Source organism: Zeugodacus cucurbitae, chromosome 3 (assembly GCF_028554725.1).
Source record: "Zeugodacus cucurbitae isolate PBARC_wt_2022May chromosome 3, idZeuCucr1.2, whole genome shotgun sequence".
Classification (NCBI taxonomy): domain Eukaryota; kingdom Metazoa; phylum Arthropoda; class Insecta; order Diptera; family Tephritidae; genus Zeugodacus; species Zeugodacus cucurbitae.
In genome coordinates this window covers 78006112-78021400 of record NC_071668.1, presented here as the reverse complement: position 1 = coordinate 78021400, position 15289 = coordinate 78006112, and the positions used below count along the sequence as shown (strand labels likewise).

The 15289-nt window shown below is 37.2% G+C and overlaps 2 protein-coding genes and 1 non-coding gene across 4 annotated transcripts in view; 1 reads left to right on the top strand and 2 right to left on the bottom strand.

Annotated features, from left to right (window-relative positions):
- The window catches only part of LOC105211468 (centaurin-gamma-1A), a 210530-nt gene that overhangs the window by 80407 nt on the left and 114834 nt on the right, over window positions 1-15289 (bottom strand). The gene's annotated exons all lie outside the window — the stretch shown is intronic.
- Trnal-caa (transfer RNA leucine (anticodon CAA)) lies at window positions 10305-10430 on the top strand. Its single transcript has 2 exons — window positions 10305-10342; window positions 10386-10430. It is a non-coding gene; the product is annotated as a tRNA-Leu (tRNA).
- Window positions 14203-15188, bottom strand: LOC105211470 (uncharacterized). The gene is made up of 2 exons (XM_011182891.3): window positions 14903-15188; window positions 14203-14839 (listed from the first exon to the last, which is right to left on the bottom strand). The coding sequence occupies exons 1-2, from the start codon at window positions 15145-15147 to the stop codon at window positions 14293-14295; spliced, it is 792 nt and encodes a 263-aa protein (XP_011181193.1). The 5' UTR covers window positions 15148-15188; the 3' UTR covers window positions 14203-14292.

Genomic DNA, 15289 nt, shown 5'->3' with positions numbered 1-15289 from the left:
CCACCGCAGACTTCATGACTTTATTACTGGCTCAGCAGATGAACACAATACAATTTCTATGCCATGGCTATTATGGCATATAGAGTTGCTTCGACGTTTTTAAACACATTGTATTGTTGTAAGTGAATTGCAACTGCAATAACATGTGTCAACGGCGACAATGGAACCGATATCCTGCAGCGAGCATAATGCGTACAGCGTGCAACAATGCGCCGCAGGAGCGCCGGACTCGGACAACTGGACAAACACGAGGGCCATGCCAATCTCTCGTGCGCACACACACACAAACAGAACAATGACACGCAAATTTGCGAGGCGAGCAACATGACAAGTTACACAGAAACCGACTGTCGAGCCACGTTGCAAGCGCTTGGCATGTTGCACAAACGCAGAATGCCAAGGTTGGACTGCAGTGAAGAGTGAAGAAAGTGCGAAGAGCGGCGCAGTGGCAGCAGGAAAGGGGTAATGCGCAGCATGTACACAGCAGTTAAACGCGCAAATGCAGTCAATTTCCAATTCCAGTGACATGTGCCACAGCAACAACAGTACAGCCACCGCAAAAAGTTGACACTTCACGCGCGTAATGGCGCAACAGTCAGCCAGCAAGCGAAATGACCATAACTGCACATATTATATACAGCCGGTGGGCAGCCTGTCGAGTGTGCCGGCTGTCATAATTGAAAAACGATGCGTGTCCTGCGCACGAAATGCTGGCTGCCAGCGCTTGCAAAGGTGCACGGGCACTCGATGTGCGCTATGTTGCAACCATGTGTGGCATATGCAGCGTTCCGGCAAGTGCTGGTCTTTTTGGCAATTGCACGTAACTTCTAAACTAAGCGAGTGCAGTTTGCATTTATTATTGCCGACATTAGTTGAATTGCTTTGGCGCTTGGTGCAAAATGTTCAAAGTCATTAAAACTAAGTGCGGCTAATATGCGGCAGTTGTACGAGTTTTAAGTGACACTACATACATACACACGCGCATATAAATATTGAAATTTGTTGTACAAAGAATGACATAAGTTGATTAAGAAAGTTTTGCTTCACACTTGGTATTCCAATCTCATTTACTTGCAACGAGTTGGAAAGGACATTTTTGTGTTCAAAAGAGTTGTGGAGTAAAAAGCACTAAGAAGAGTTTCTACAACAGTAATATGCAAGAAAGCAATGAGAAATTATAGACGTCATCGATTCGCCGTATCTCTACTCGCTAAGTGCACTGAATTGAATTCGATACAAGAAAATATGCGGTGACCTCATTAAGTTGAAGAGAAAAGCTCGTCAAAAAAATTCCGAAAATCATTTTGTTGTTTCCCAAGCATGTCATCTTAGATTAAGAAAAAACCAATAATAAGCTTTCATGAAAAGCAAAAACAAACGCTCAAAATATAAACATAAGAAAATTTGTATAGGAAATCCAAGCGGAGGAAAAAAATTTAGACTTTCAAAATTAAGAAAGTCCTGCGAAGACACATGCAAAATCAGCCACATGTAAAACCAGGTAATGCAAGTATATGTGCGAACACTTAATGCAGATGACAAGAACCGAAATTCAACAGGAAGCAGCCTGCGAGCAAATTTGTAATACAAAAACGGCCAAAAAAAGCATAAGAAAAAAATTTGCACAAGTCTACAAGGAGTAAACGGTGAGGACATTTAATCCTTTCACTTTGGCAGCAAAGGCGACCGCCAACTGTGCAGCAAACGACGATTAGCACTTAAGAGCCTCTGACACTGTCGCCGCCGGTGTCGACGCTGTTGCACTATTGACACTCGGGACGCAACACACGCAAAGACACACACACCAGAGCACATTAGAGGTTCGCCTGCAGATCGGCACACAAGTGTTGTTGGCATTTGATACCGCAAGAACCGGAAGGATATCGGCACAATGCGGTCGAAGGGTTGAATTACATGCGCGTTTGCATGCCTTTCGCGCGCTGAGCAGGGGCGTAACGACGCGGAGGGACAAGACAATGCGGTGCCGTTGCCTCCAGTTAGATTGCTCCATATTTGCTGCCTGCGGCGTACGCATATCCCTGCCACGGCACTTAAGGAAGTTAAACACATTAAGTGCGTTGTTGTTGCTTCTTCTTCTTCTACGTTTTGTAGTTGTGCGCATTTAAGTTTTGTGCGCATTTTTTACAGTTTGCTGTTATTGTTGCGCCTTAGCGCTGCCTTCTTACGGCGCAGTACCCAAAATCCTTTTAAGCGTTGGCAGCAGAAAGATAAATAAAATGTTTAGGGTATGTCTTCGATGCGGAGACGCATTTTATTTTTTTAATTCGCTCAAATTGTCACAGGCTGAAATCCTGCGCCCGCAGCGGGATATCCTTTTTTTATCACGCAGCTAAGACGCTGCACTCTGAGCGGGTCTAAGAAAGTAAAATTTCCTTGCACATTTGTGTGTTTACTAAACTGTTGTCAAATGCAATGCGAATTTGTTTTGATTGACTGGGATTTGCCGTCGGCTGCAATCCTTTTGCGAAAGGACATTTTGACAAATTCACAAATATGTTCGGGCGATGTTGCTGTTTTTTTTCTACAAAATCCTTTACCGATCTTTTTTAATTTCGCAACCTTGTAAAGGATTAGTCTGCTTTTCAATTTGCGACATTTTACAAATTGAAAAATATTTATTTACTTGCGCTTTGTGGAGCCATTCAAGGCTTCACCTAATCCTGCTTAGCTGTTTGTGTGCGTGAAAGCGGATTTGTAATTTTTCTTCAATATTTCGCTCGGAATTCGAACCGATTGCGTCTGGCGATAAGGTCTGCTGGAAGCAAAAATAATCCACTACTCTTTTTGTGGTCTAGAAAATTAAATGGGATTTACTTACTTGTAGTATTTGTTGTTGCAATTGTTTCTGATTTCTTAAAGAAATTGCTTTCGAGATACATAGTTCATTAAAGACAAAATACAGTTTTTTAACGTAATGAAAGATTTGCTGTAGCCAATTGGGTATAACCATCAGTTCATTTAACCGTCAATCAAAGGATATCTACCTTTCAGTAGCCTCTGAGCCTCAAATCTAGTTTAGTCTAATATTTCAGCACTTGGTTTTCATGCTGACTCTAGGGCTCTAAACACATTTCCATTTCGTTCACATCACTTTCCTTTAGTTACCGTTGAATGTCCTTGTTAGCGTCCTTCGACACTCTATCGCCACACTGTCATGAAAATCACTTTACCTTAGCTGACCCAAATTTCAGTGAAATGCATGAGTGAAATGACTTCAATTGGCTATTTAGACTGCTTGTTTCTTTTATGTCCCTCACAGCCAGCAGACACACACACACTCACACACCTATTGGCATTAGATTTTAAATTAAAATCTCTCAGCAATGTTTGTTTTTCATCTCTTCATCTCTATCAATGCGCTTCATTTCAAAGCAAGTACCACATACGTATCTCTGTATGTGTGTGCTTCGCAAACTCAACACACACCCATTGGTATGGTGGCAGGGAAAGTCCTTGCTTTCAATAAATTGCAATTTACGATGTTGCATGCCCCTAAGAAAGTGAAATTTATGTATTCATCTAAAATGGGGGCATATTTTGTACTCCTTTGTTGTTGTTGTTGTATTCACTGAGAAGAAAAGTGTCATTAATTTGCCTGCCATTCCTTCTATACAGTGGTCAGTGCAAGAATGTGTCCTTTCAACGGCGGGAAAATGCTTAAGGTAAGCAAACTGCTTCATTCTGTCTCTACGAAAGCGAAAGTTGGCGATTCTTCGCAAAGTAGGTCTCTCTTGTTTTCAATGTGTATCAAAATCGCCTTTCATCTACTTAGGCAAATTCGTGTGAATAGAACAGCACAATGGAGGACAATGGGCCGCTAACTAGCGCTGACCGAATTATAAAGACGATAATGAATTAGAATTGGCTGGTTTTGGAGATAAATAAGAATATATTTATAATAAGCATTTGAAATATGGGTGACCCGAGTACAAAAGTCTTCTTTATTGGTTGATGATTTTCGTTAGAAAAATGTAAATTCAGATGTCTTAACTTGTTGGATTTTCTTCTGGTTTTAGTACAATAAAGACTAGTTTCCATAACGACAATAAATGAAGCTTTCAAAAACATTAGTTGTTTAAACTTCGTTTCACTTCGGCAGATCTTCTATAAGTTTATCCAGCAGCCGCACTCTCACTCAGCGCTCCCAAATTTGTAATCCCGTTATAGATCCTTCAAGAAGACATTTATCTAACGCTTGCAATATATTTAACGGTCGTAAATTAACTTAAAAATATAAAATTGGACTGAGTAACCGGTATTTCTTCATTTAATTCATAAAAATTGCGATCATTAATAATAAAAACTGTAGCAAAACCGCCGTGTCATGTAGCGCCCCATTATATTGCTTGAGATCACGCATGTGATCATGCTGCTGGAAAAACAGGATTTTTGCGGTTTCTACGGTTCTGTGCCTTTAATTTTGTCCATCATAATAGTCGTGTTCCAAAGTGAATGCAAAAGAGAAGCAAAGGCGAAAGAAGTTAGCGAAGAATACAAACCACGCTGACATAATTATAACAGATCGAGTCAGGCTAGTATGATTAATGACAGACGCAGATGACAGTGCAAAGAACAATTACGAACGTAAAACACTTCAAGCGAGAGTAATCGGTGGGGAGAAGTTAAAGCGATATGAATTATTGTGGTAACCAGAGAGCACGGTAGCGTGCGACAAACGATCTCAAGGCGTTTTTTAAGACTATAGAAAGTCATTGAATCGTTTTTGATTGATCGCTATTTGATAACAGTTTCATTCATAACTCCAGGCCAGATAACTGTTACTTCCAGCGGTGTACGAATGATATGATCTATGGGTTTTCTTTAAGTGGTGGAAGCTGGACAAAGATTAGGAAGTCGTCGTCTCGTCGTCTTCTTTAAATGGTGACAACAAAGCAGCTATTCGAAGTAGCTAGCGGTGATATACAATACTTTTTCCATGTGGGATACTGAAAAAAATATCAATTACCTGCTGTAATTTGAAGTGCACTTAGGCGCTGATAAAGGACTCTTCAATTTGAGGAAGGCACAAATAAAAAAGTTACAATAACTTATAATAAAGCAAAAGAATACACGGGCATTGTTTTAAATGTCATAAAACAACCATTAGTGAACGCCCAAATTAGAATGTTTCAGCATAAAAAACGCAACTGTAACTTCAATTTAAGAGAATCTTTTTAAGCACATTCTCACATTCTTGTGGCGCGTGATGTTCCAAGCCAGAACCAGGTCCTTTTTCTACTCAAAAGATGCAATTATTGTAAATAATTATTCGAGCATAACAGAAGCTGATTTGACGAGACAGCAGATGACTCGCAGGAACAAGCAGATCATTGCCGCCAAGCAGATTTCAGGATTAGACACATTTGTGCACTACATTTCGATGCATAAAAAATCCAGAGCATGTAATTGTAGAAAACATGTAGAAAATGTAGGAAAAACCGCAAAACCCAAAGGTAACACACACCATGAAACACCATAATGGAATAAAGAGAAAAAATGCGTCGAAGACAAACTGCCAGCCAGTCAGCTAGACAGCGGAGCGGCACAACATCCTTATGAGATTAAGAATGCAAATCAGTGTTGCCAAGCAAGCTAATTCCCCTTTGTGTGCTGCGCATGCACCCAGTGTACACAGCCACACATACAATAATCATACATATGCATAAATACAATGTATTACTTGGCGATTGTTTGCTCAAACATGACAGCTACATGTCACAGGATAACGTATTTTCCTGCGGCATGAAGTCCTCTTTTTATGCAGCAAGAAATGGGGCAGCTGCAGTGAGTTCTGTTACTCTCGTATGGATGTGTATATAAAGATGCCTGTGGTTGTTGTGGGTTACAAGCATGTGAGAATGGAAATTACGCGCGCATTATGACGTTGAACGGGATTTGACTTTCTTCTAAAACATTTTGATTGTCTTCCAGTTTTTTTCCGCATTTAATTAACTGGAGCAAACGATGATTTGACACTATTTTATGCAGGAAACAATCGGAAATGCTGTTTTGTGTTGTTTTTGTTGTACGTACAAGAGAAAATCTCTTTCTAATCGAAATACTTAAGAAGAAAGAATTATGATTTTTGTTGATTAAATTTTGTTGATGTTCTCAGTTCCTAGCTGGATCCAAAATCACCATAGTAGAATCCAGATTTGCAAAATTTACGAATTTATAATTGACTCAAAACACTTTCACGTTATATTATTGCATTTTGATCCATATTTAGTAATTTATCTGGTATCACATACCAATCGGTGTTTCAAGCGCTCCAATGTGTTCTCCGTGATCTTCGAAATCAACAATGAAATTTAACCTATTTATATAGCAAACTTTAACTAAGCTTATCCATAATATGTATCTACAAAGTACATGGTACCAACTACTGTTCTATCTTCTCGTTCTCTCATAACTCCCACACAGTGTCTTTTTTCACAAAAGTTATCTTAGATCAAGAACTGCTGACAGGATAACCAAAGTGTGATAAGCGGAAACCAATTGTAATGGTATTAAGATTCAAAAGAGATCATATCTCTTTGCTTCTCAAAACTACACAAGTATAACCAGAGAAAAACGGTAACATATGAACAGCGATAAAATCTAAAACACTAGAAGCACTTACGCGCAGAGTGCAAAGGTTACAGAGCAACGATTAAAGGATAATAGAATTCGAGTAGTTGGCATTAGCATATATTACATCGATCTAATAAAGGATAAGCGACATATTTTTATCCATGTTACCCTTTGACATAAATTTGTAACTTACAAAAAATGAAAAATAAAATCTCAGCCAAGAATCTAGTAACCTTACATCGTATCACGAAAATTACCACAATAAATATTGTCAATGACAAAGCAGAAGTAGATAAATAGAGAGCAAAATAAACAAACACAGCTAATTAAACAGCGAAATAAACACAGAAACCGGTCTATGCAATTAAAGATACAAATGAATTGGATTGCGCTTAAGAACTACCGAAGGAGACAAGGCCAATAGACAACGACAAAAATACTTGTGTAATTGAAAGCGAGTTTCTACACTGGCAATTTCGGCGAACAATGGAGAAGAAATGGAAAAAATAAAAAAATGAAGAAAAGGGTTTCTTCGTGAAAACTAAAAGAAACATAAATGTCATTGTACAACAAAAACAAAACAGCAACAAAGGTGAAAACATTTGACAAAAATGTCAAAGGATAACGGCCAGACAGCGGTTGATAGATAGCTTACGCAAGGGTTACATAGATAATAGATTGTGGGGTAGAAAGTATATCAGGGCGATAAAAAGTATGTAGTTTGTAAATATTTATAATTTTCTTTTTTCAAATCACAACTTTTAGAGTGATCCGTAGTGCTGGCAGCTGGCTAATATGACATGATAGAAACATATGGTATATGAAAATATGTTTTATAGATAAAATACAACTACTAAGACCTCATTAGCAAATGTTAGAGGCAGGACCGTAATAACTCTTCCTATGTGGCAAAGTCTACAGTCAAGAGCTTAATTTCAAAGCTTATATAACTTTGAAAGTTTTGAAAAACACTAGAATTGTACTTGTATGTCGCCCATATACAAAAAATTCTAAGAAGAGACTATAATAACCGTCTGTTTCTGAATCGATTTGGTATGCACATCATAAGTGTAACATAATATTATCGATATTCAAGGCAAGTATGAAACTGGTAACTGGTATTTCACATATGCAAAGTCATGTTTGATAATTTAATTTTGAATGAATCATTAATTAGTCTACAACCTCCAAATCATTACAATATAAAAAATATCAAATTTAAGCCTAGAAAAAAGTAGAATCTGCAGAAAGTAGAATGCATCTGCAGCGCCTGAATATATGCAAATATCATAAATTAAATTTCCGCTCCACTGAGCGGTTCAGGATACCTGACTCCGGCTAATCAATCACCTTTGTATTGACTACCTTTATAAAGAAAGAGTCATTATGTTCACTTTCTTCTGCTCAGCCAAGATAAATGTTGCTGTCAAAATGCGAACCACATGTTTATGCATAAAACCGATATGCAAAATCGAAACGTTTGTGCGCATCAAATCAAAAGCAATAATTCATTTTATCACGCATGCGATTTCTATGAGAACTTTTTCGCTAACACTGATTGACAGCTGTCAAATATCTAATCAGTCAGTATTGAAAATGGACGCATGCAAATTTAAACCCTTTTCCCACAAACAAGAGAGCATGGAATAATAAATTGAGAGGCTCTAGGCTCCATTTGCAATTGAAAAATATTTAAGGTTTCCAGTTTGATTGGCTGGGGAGTCAAATTTTTTAGAAGAAGAGTTAAAATTGCATTTTTTCTTTATCCTTAACTGTAAGCCAATAAAATGAGAGCACGGTTAAATGAAAATTTGCAAATTGTGAGTATTCGCGCCTAAAGTGAGTTGTGTGAAAATTTGAAAGCCAGCATTAAAATATGAAATTCCATCCGACACGCTTTTATAAAAAATTATTTTTTAACCCTCACTAAGTTCATGCAATTTTCAAAAATTAAAAAAAAAAATCGCGGTTTCTCTCATTAATGGTTTCAAATTAAAATTTAATCTGCGAAAAATTGACGCTGATTAATGATATTGATGCTTCGTATAAAGTGTTTCCAAATTCATCGAAGAATTAAAATTAAATGCAGAACGTTTGTGGCTAATGAGGTTTCACAAATATAATGTATCAAAAATCAAACGCTTGATTTAAATCGAAAATTGCAAATAACAAAAACAACAATTTTGCGGAAAACAAGAAAAGTCATTAGCGCCCGATTCAACACATACAAACACATGGTATTTGCTAGTAAACGGCCACCTTTGACACTCGTGCCGTTATTTAGCGAGTTTGTTTGCCATTTGTTGAACAGCGGTTTAAGCGTTAATGAGCACGCGACAAAAACACATGCAACCAACCAAGCACCACACTGATATTATTGGAATTCCATTTGCGTTGCTTTGTTAGTTAAATTCTAACCTTTTCGATTAGAGAAACCACACAAACCACCCCTTACGCTTGCTCATATCAAGTTCCATCAATCAATTTATTGATAACATCAAACGCATTAGTGGCACAAACACGATCAACAAAAATGCAACCACCACCACCGCCGCAATCACTGTTCACCATCGTCAACAGCAATCACCGGCGCTCTGATAGCAATCGGAGCTTATGGTGAATGCAAAAAAGAGGGAAAATTAATAAGTGCACCTTTGTTGTACGCTTCGCAGTCATTAGCTCGACATTATGCGAGTGCCATCATAATGTGCCACTGATTGGATGCATTTCGTGTTGCTAAAATGTTTTAATTCGCAGAATTTCGTTGGCATTTTCGAACGCTAAAGTGTTTTTTTACAGAAAACTGTCACATTTAGCCCCGCGACCTGTGTCAGCGCGGTGAAGTGCGCTTAATTGAATGTGTATTTAGTGATTTTTCTACTTGATTACATTGAAATAGTAAGTGAATCTGCTCTCAAATGAGGTGAAATGGTTTTCTAAGTGACGTCAGAAGAGCATTTCATACTTTATTAGAAGTGCTTTAAGTTTAGTGATCAACCATCAAAGTCGTTATGTTAAAACAGATCTATTTTAAAATTAATTGAAAAAGAGTTTAAAAAATGGTCTAAAAACAAATTCGCTACAAGTAAAAATCGGAGTAATACCAAATAATCACTTTATTTAAGTGACATGCTTGTAGTTCAGCACGTATAGTGTTAAAATTGCTGAGGCTGAGATGGCTCGTTCGAAGATGACACTACCAATTTTTGTTTATTATTATTCTAATTTTCTTTTGATTTTCAAAATTTTATTGAAAATTAATTATTTATAAATCACTTAACACATTTTATATTCTGAAACTAAAATGAACGAAATTATTATTTTTAAAAACAGTGGAACTTCCATAACTCGAACTTCTATAAGTCGAAGATCTGTATAAAACGAACTCTTGAATTGGCAAAAGAAGTCAAATTTCATACAAATTGCCTTCCAGAAATCGAACTTTTCGACCAGGGCATAATAAAAAATTTAAAATTTTACTATCAAGATTTCGAAGTTTTTTTGTGGATTATGGTGATTCGAGTTAGAGAAATTCCACTGTATTTATATACAAATGAATATTTATATACAAATGAATGTAATAATGTAAGTAATCGTCGAATTTTATTTATTTTTAATTAATTTAAATATGTATCTGAATTTTTTTTATTTTGACATTAAGCATCATCATTATCGAATGTGTAACTACTTTTAACCGCAATTGTCAATATGTCAGGATGGCCGAGCGGTCTAAGGCGCCAGACTCAAGTGTAAGAACTTGCCTGTATAACAATACGGGTTGTTTCGGAGCATTCTGGTCCTCTCTGAGGGCGTGGGTTCGAATCCCACTTCTGACAAGAAATTTTTTATATTTTTGGAGTGAGAATTTTCGAGAATTTTAGGCAGCACTTCATGTAAAATATACACACATATTTAGAATAGCATAGAAAACCAAAGCAAACTATAAATAGATGGCGACGGTATTTTGAGAAAGTAAAAAAATCAGAAACGTGGGACAGCGGAATTATATAAAAAAATGTGTATCGCTAAGAACACGTATCATGTCATAAAAAAGTCATTGAGGTCGAAATACATATCTGTACATACATACAAACTTAGCTACCCAAATCATAAAAAATAAAAAATGTAGGTAAAAATCGCTCGATCATAATTAAAGGGAATATGACACATTCGATTTATGACATTTAACATTATGACACGGCGCTCAGACACAAGGACAACCACAAACAAAGTCCTCGGCATTGTAAACCGCAAGGATATTTCGCAAAAATCTTAATAGGCGCGAAGTCATATTTCAAAAATTTTATGATTTCAATGAGTGAGTGAGAAATTAAACAAGGGATCAACATGAAAATTATTGTACTTAAGTAAGGGCTAGGCAATTGAAATTAAAGGAAATTAAAGGAGAATGGAGAACAGCAATTTCGCACATTAATACAATTTGCGATGGATTGCAAATAAATCAAAAAATTAAAAAAAAAAACATTAAAAAGAATAACATACAAACACGCAATATAAGCTGAGATAAAATTCATGTCTTGCGGACAAAGTAGTATGTATGAGTTGCAGATGAAGAGGCCCTTAGCCGTAGATCTACACAAAAGAAAAAACAAAACTTACAGTAAATTTAAATGATTTTTAATTTGAGTAATCAACACAGCAATACTATTGGAATGTGAAGTTAGCTTTAATGCCATTCTGCTTGCTAAGTCAAATAGAAAATATTTTGATACCCAAAAAGGGTAAATCACGCTTGAGAGTTGTAAATGGGTAGGTAAGAAATGAATACAAACAAAAGAAGTCCGCGCAATATGCAGTGAAATATAAGTAATTGATATGTGTAGCTATTAATAGGAAAGAAAGAAAGAAATATCAAGAAACGCCGCAGCATCCAAGTAAAGGCTAAAGAAAAGGCTGAAAAAGCGCATTCGCGATTAGGCTAACAGTGGGAAATGAAATTAGAACATTTGTTGGATTATCACGCAATGACGTACAAATATCTAGTGAAGTGGAAAATCGCAGATCCCAGAAAGATGACAACAAGTTTAGATTGCACAAGGTTTAGTTAGTCTTCGCAAGCTGAAAAAGGATTCGCAACGGATGTTGACAAACACTGTGTGGACAAGAGTAGCGGAGGGTAAATCAAGATTGACACTTTAGTAGCAACAGAGAATACATTATAGGCCGAAAATAAAAGTGCTGAATAGTAAATTAGAAATACTTCCAAAGATGATGCGGAAGAAATATCTGACAACAACTTCAATTTCTTATTGACTATAACTGAAAAGGCAACTTAAATATTTACGAAAGATGAAGCTCTCAGTTGTCAAATATTTCACATTATATTCTTGACTGACGATGTAACTCGCTTATCATACCCCACTCAAACCATTTTCAATATTAAAATGTCAATGAGAAGACTGTTTTATAGTTCCGCTTTAAATAGAAATATCATTCATTAAGCATTAAGTCAAGGCAAAATGTACATAAATACTTTTCAATTCCGAGGCAAATGGCAGTTCGATGTAATTTTTAAATTAACTGAGAATAAGACGTGAGTTCAGCAGAACGTCGGCTGCACACAATCTCTTACAATTCTTAGACTTCATGAGTTTCATTACAGCAGCAAAATCTTCTTCTGGTCTTCCACTATTTTTTGCTGGAATTTTACAAACTGCTTGTTCTATTCCCCACTTTCCTAGTTCTTGTCTAATATAAAAAATACTAAAATAATATATTGTAGACTACTTTTTGGCGCCTACTAAGGTTGATAGAAAACATAAAATCAGTAGTCTATAAGGATATGTATGCAAAATATTCGTATCCTTTTTATCAATAGACTTCTCCGCTAAGTATAGTATATATGTATGACTTTTCGCCATAAATCGTAATTAAAGCAGCAATCTAATCGGATTTGTATATGCAACAAAAATATGTACCGAAAATACAGACGTCAAAACGCAAGCAGACTTTGAAAGAGTGGAAGTAGCAGCAAGAACCTAAGCTGCCAGCGGGATGTCCAAGGATTTTGACACACACAACAATCACACCTTTGTTGCCGCAATATTTGTACTTATGGTAACAGCCTGCATTTCGAGCACAACCGCGCACTGGGCTGGTTTCAGCACTCTCGAAATAAATAGAGGAAATAGCGAACACACAACGAAAGTGCTGGACTGTGCGCACAGCATGTGGTCCAACGCAGCCTGATTTGGTCGACTCAATTATTGCTGCCGACCGCTGCCTGCAGTCTGTTGTCCATGTACAGTTCGTTTGGCAGTGACAGTAATACCGACAACAGAAGCTGCTTAGCGAACGCGTAGAATGTGACATAACAGTCGGGAGAAAACAGTGACAACTAACTGCAGTTGCAATTGATGTGAAAGCCGTATATCTAACATTGACAGGACGAACTCGTGCATACTCGTATTCCTTTTCATCTCTCATAGACTTTCTATAGTTATCGATTTTTTAAATTATTATACATTGTTTATATTCAATTTATGTGGTTTCACATTCTAATTCATTTTGTACGACCTTTCTATTTTAAGACACTCATAAAACTGCCAATAACTAATAGTTCCCCGTTTAGTGCTCGTTGGAAATCAATTCATTCACTCATTAAATTATGGCATCACCTCAGTTGGCTACCTTGTTTGCCATTCATAAATGTCATATAAAATAAGAAATGCCCAGCTCTTCAGTAGCTCAAAGTCGTAAAACCATAGGACATTTTCATCACCTCAAAGAGCGCCAAAGAAAACTAACCGCTTGATTTGCTACAATCGGCTAACCTTTTTATGATCCGTCTTTCTTGGCAAGGTGTTCATTCTTCAGCCAAATATGTATTCGTCTACAATATATATTTTACTTTTATTTTGCGGCATTTTAACCCTCAGAAAGCAGACTGCACGCCGCTGCCATAGTAACTGCCTTTATTGGCCCATAAATTGCAAATGAAATGAGCCAAGACGAATCAGTGCAAGCTGTTGCCGTGTCAGAAGGAATTCTGCTTCATTCAATTCATCAAATTCGTTTGGTTACACTTTTATGTATCTATTTAGCGAAGACGAGTCTTTTTTGTGTGTTAAATGACGCAATTGTTGGCAGTTATTAAGTTGACTACTTTATGATTCGCGTACATTTCATACTGAATTAGGAGCCAATGTGGGTGACCCATTGTTTGAAGCTGATTCTAGAAAGCCGCTACAATATAATTAACCAAGTTTGAGAGTACATATGGTACATACCAGCTGTTTATTCGTCTAGTATAGTGGCAATTTAGTGGATCACTTACCTGAAAGGAGAAAAAAAGTATTTTTTAATTTTTTTATTAAAAATGTAAATGGTATATGGTCATCTTAAAATGAAGAGATTGAGAACTTTATGAGTTTCTTATTTATTACGATGAAACTGTGAAAAGATTTTCTTCAAAAGGGGTCTCCTCAGAGCTCAATACTCTTTCCAAGAGAAGCCAAGTCTTTGATTCCACAGTCATTACATAGCAGACCAAGCCTATCCTTTCCTATACCTATCATAGCGCCAACAAGAAAATCAGCTTTACAATGAGCACAGTTCTTTAGACTACTCTTTAATTAATATTCAGCGTTCAAGTGATCATGAGTACAAAAAGTTTATTAAAATCTTCACATCGTACAAATTTTATAAAGTTAAATTACTATTTAAACACAAAATTCTCTAACAAAGTGGCTCCTGTGGCAATGAGCCATCGACAATGCCAAATATCAGTGCCAGAACGCCAATAATTGGCACTTTATCCAACGCTTGATTTGCCGGTGGCACAACCCAATTCTTCAGCGCTGCATTTACATCTTCCTGACTGTCGTTGAATGTCAGATTTATGAACTCTTCAATCCATGCGTTGATCAGCTTCGTCTTCAAAGGACTATCCATGATACCAGTCAATTTGGACTCCACAGCGCCCAACTCCGATTTCACTTTGAATCTGGTCATCCTTACGCTACCCGTTAGCTTGGGACGCAAGATGAAACTGCCATAAATGCGCAAATCCTTCAAAGTCAAATGAAGGTCACCATCACCATACACACGCATCGAGGGACCAAAAATCTTAGTTATTATATCGGCTTTATAGAGACCGGTAAAGAGTATTTCGGGGAAAAACAAGTCGTATTTCACTTTTTGTATCACGTTGTTGAAACCGAGCGCACTCACATCGAAATCATCGAGACCGGTGATGCTGAGATTGGTGACATTGCCACGTATGCTGTTGGAGAAAAAACAAATAAATATATTTGTGAGCTGTATTCTTGAGTAATCTTCAACTTACGCGGCATTGTCGGTGGTCAACTCCACAGCTCGGTAGCCGGCTTGTAATGGTGCTAATGGTGGTATGCCAGCTGGCTCATAACCACAAGGCATTTGCAGGCGCAAAAACTCAACGAACTCACGTAGATCATCGTCGAACACGCTGCGCCCCTCGATTTCAAGCTCCTCGGACGATTCACTATCCTGCAAAGCCTGACCCCCCTGGAGGAGCAACAGCGCGCAGAAAACGAAAATAAACCTGTACATTTCGAACGACTGTGTTGGATTAACTGCTTAATCGTAAAAAATGTGTTAATATACGGTCTTTGGAACACCTGTTCTTTGGCTTATCGCGAGTTGAAAGTATTAAAGCGATAACGGAAAAAATTCGCGATAAATTGGTTTATGC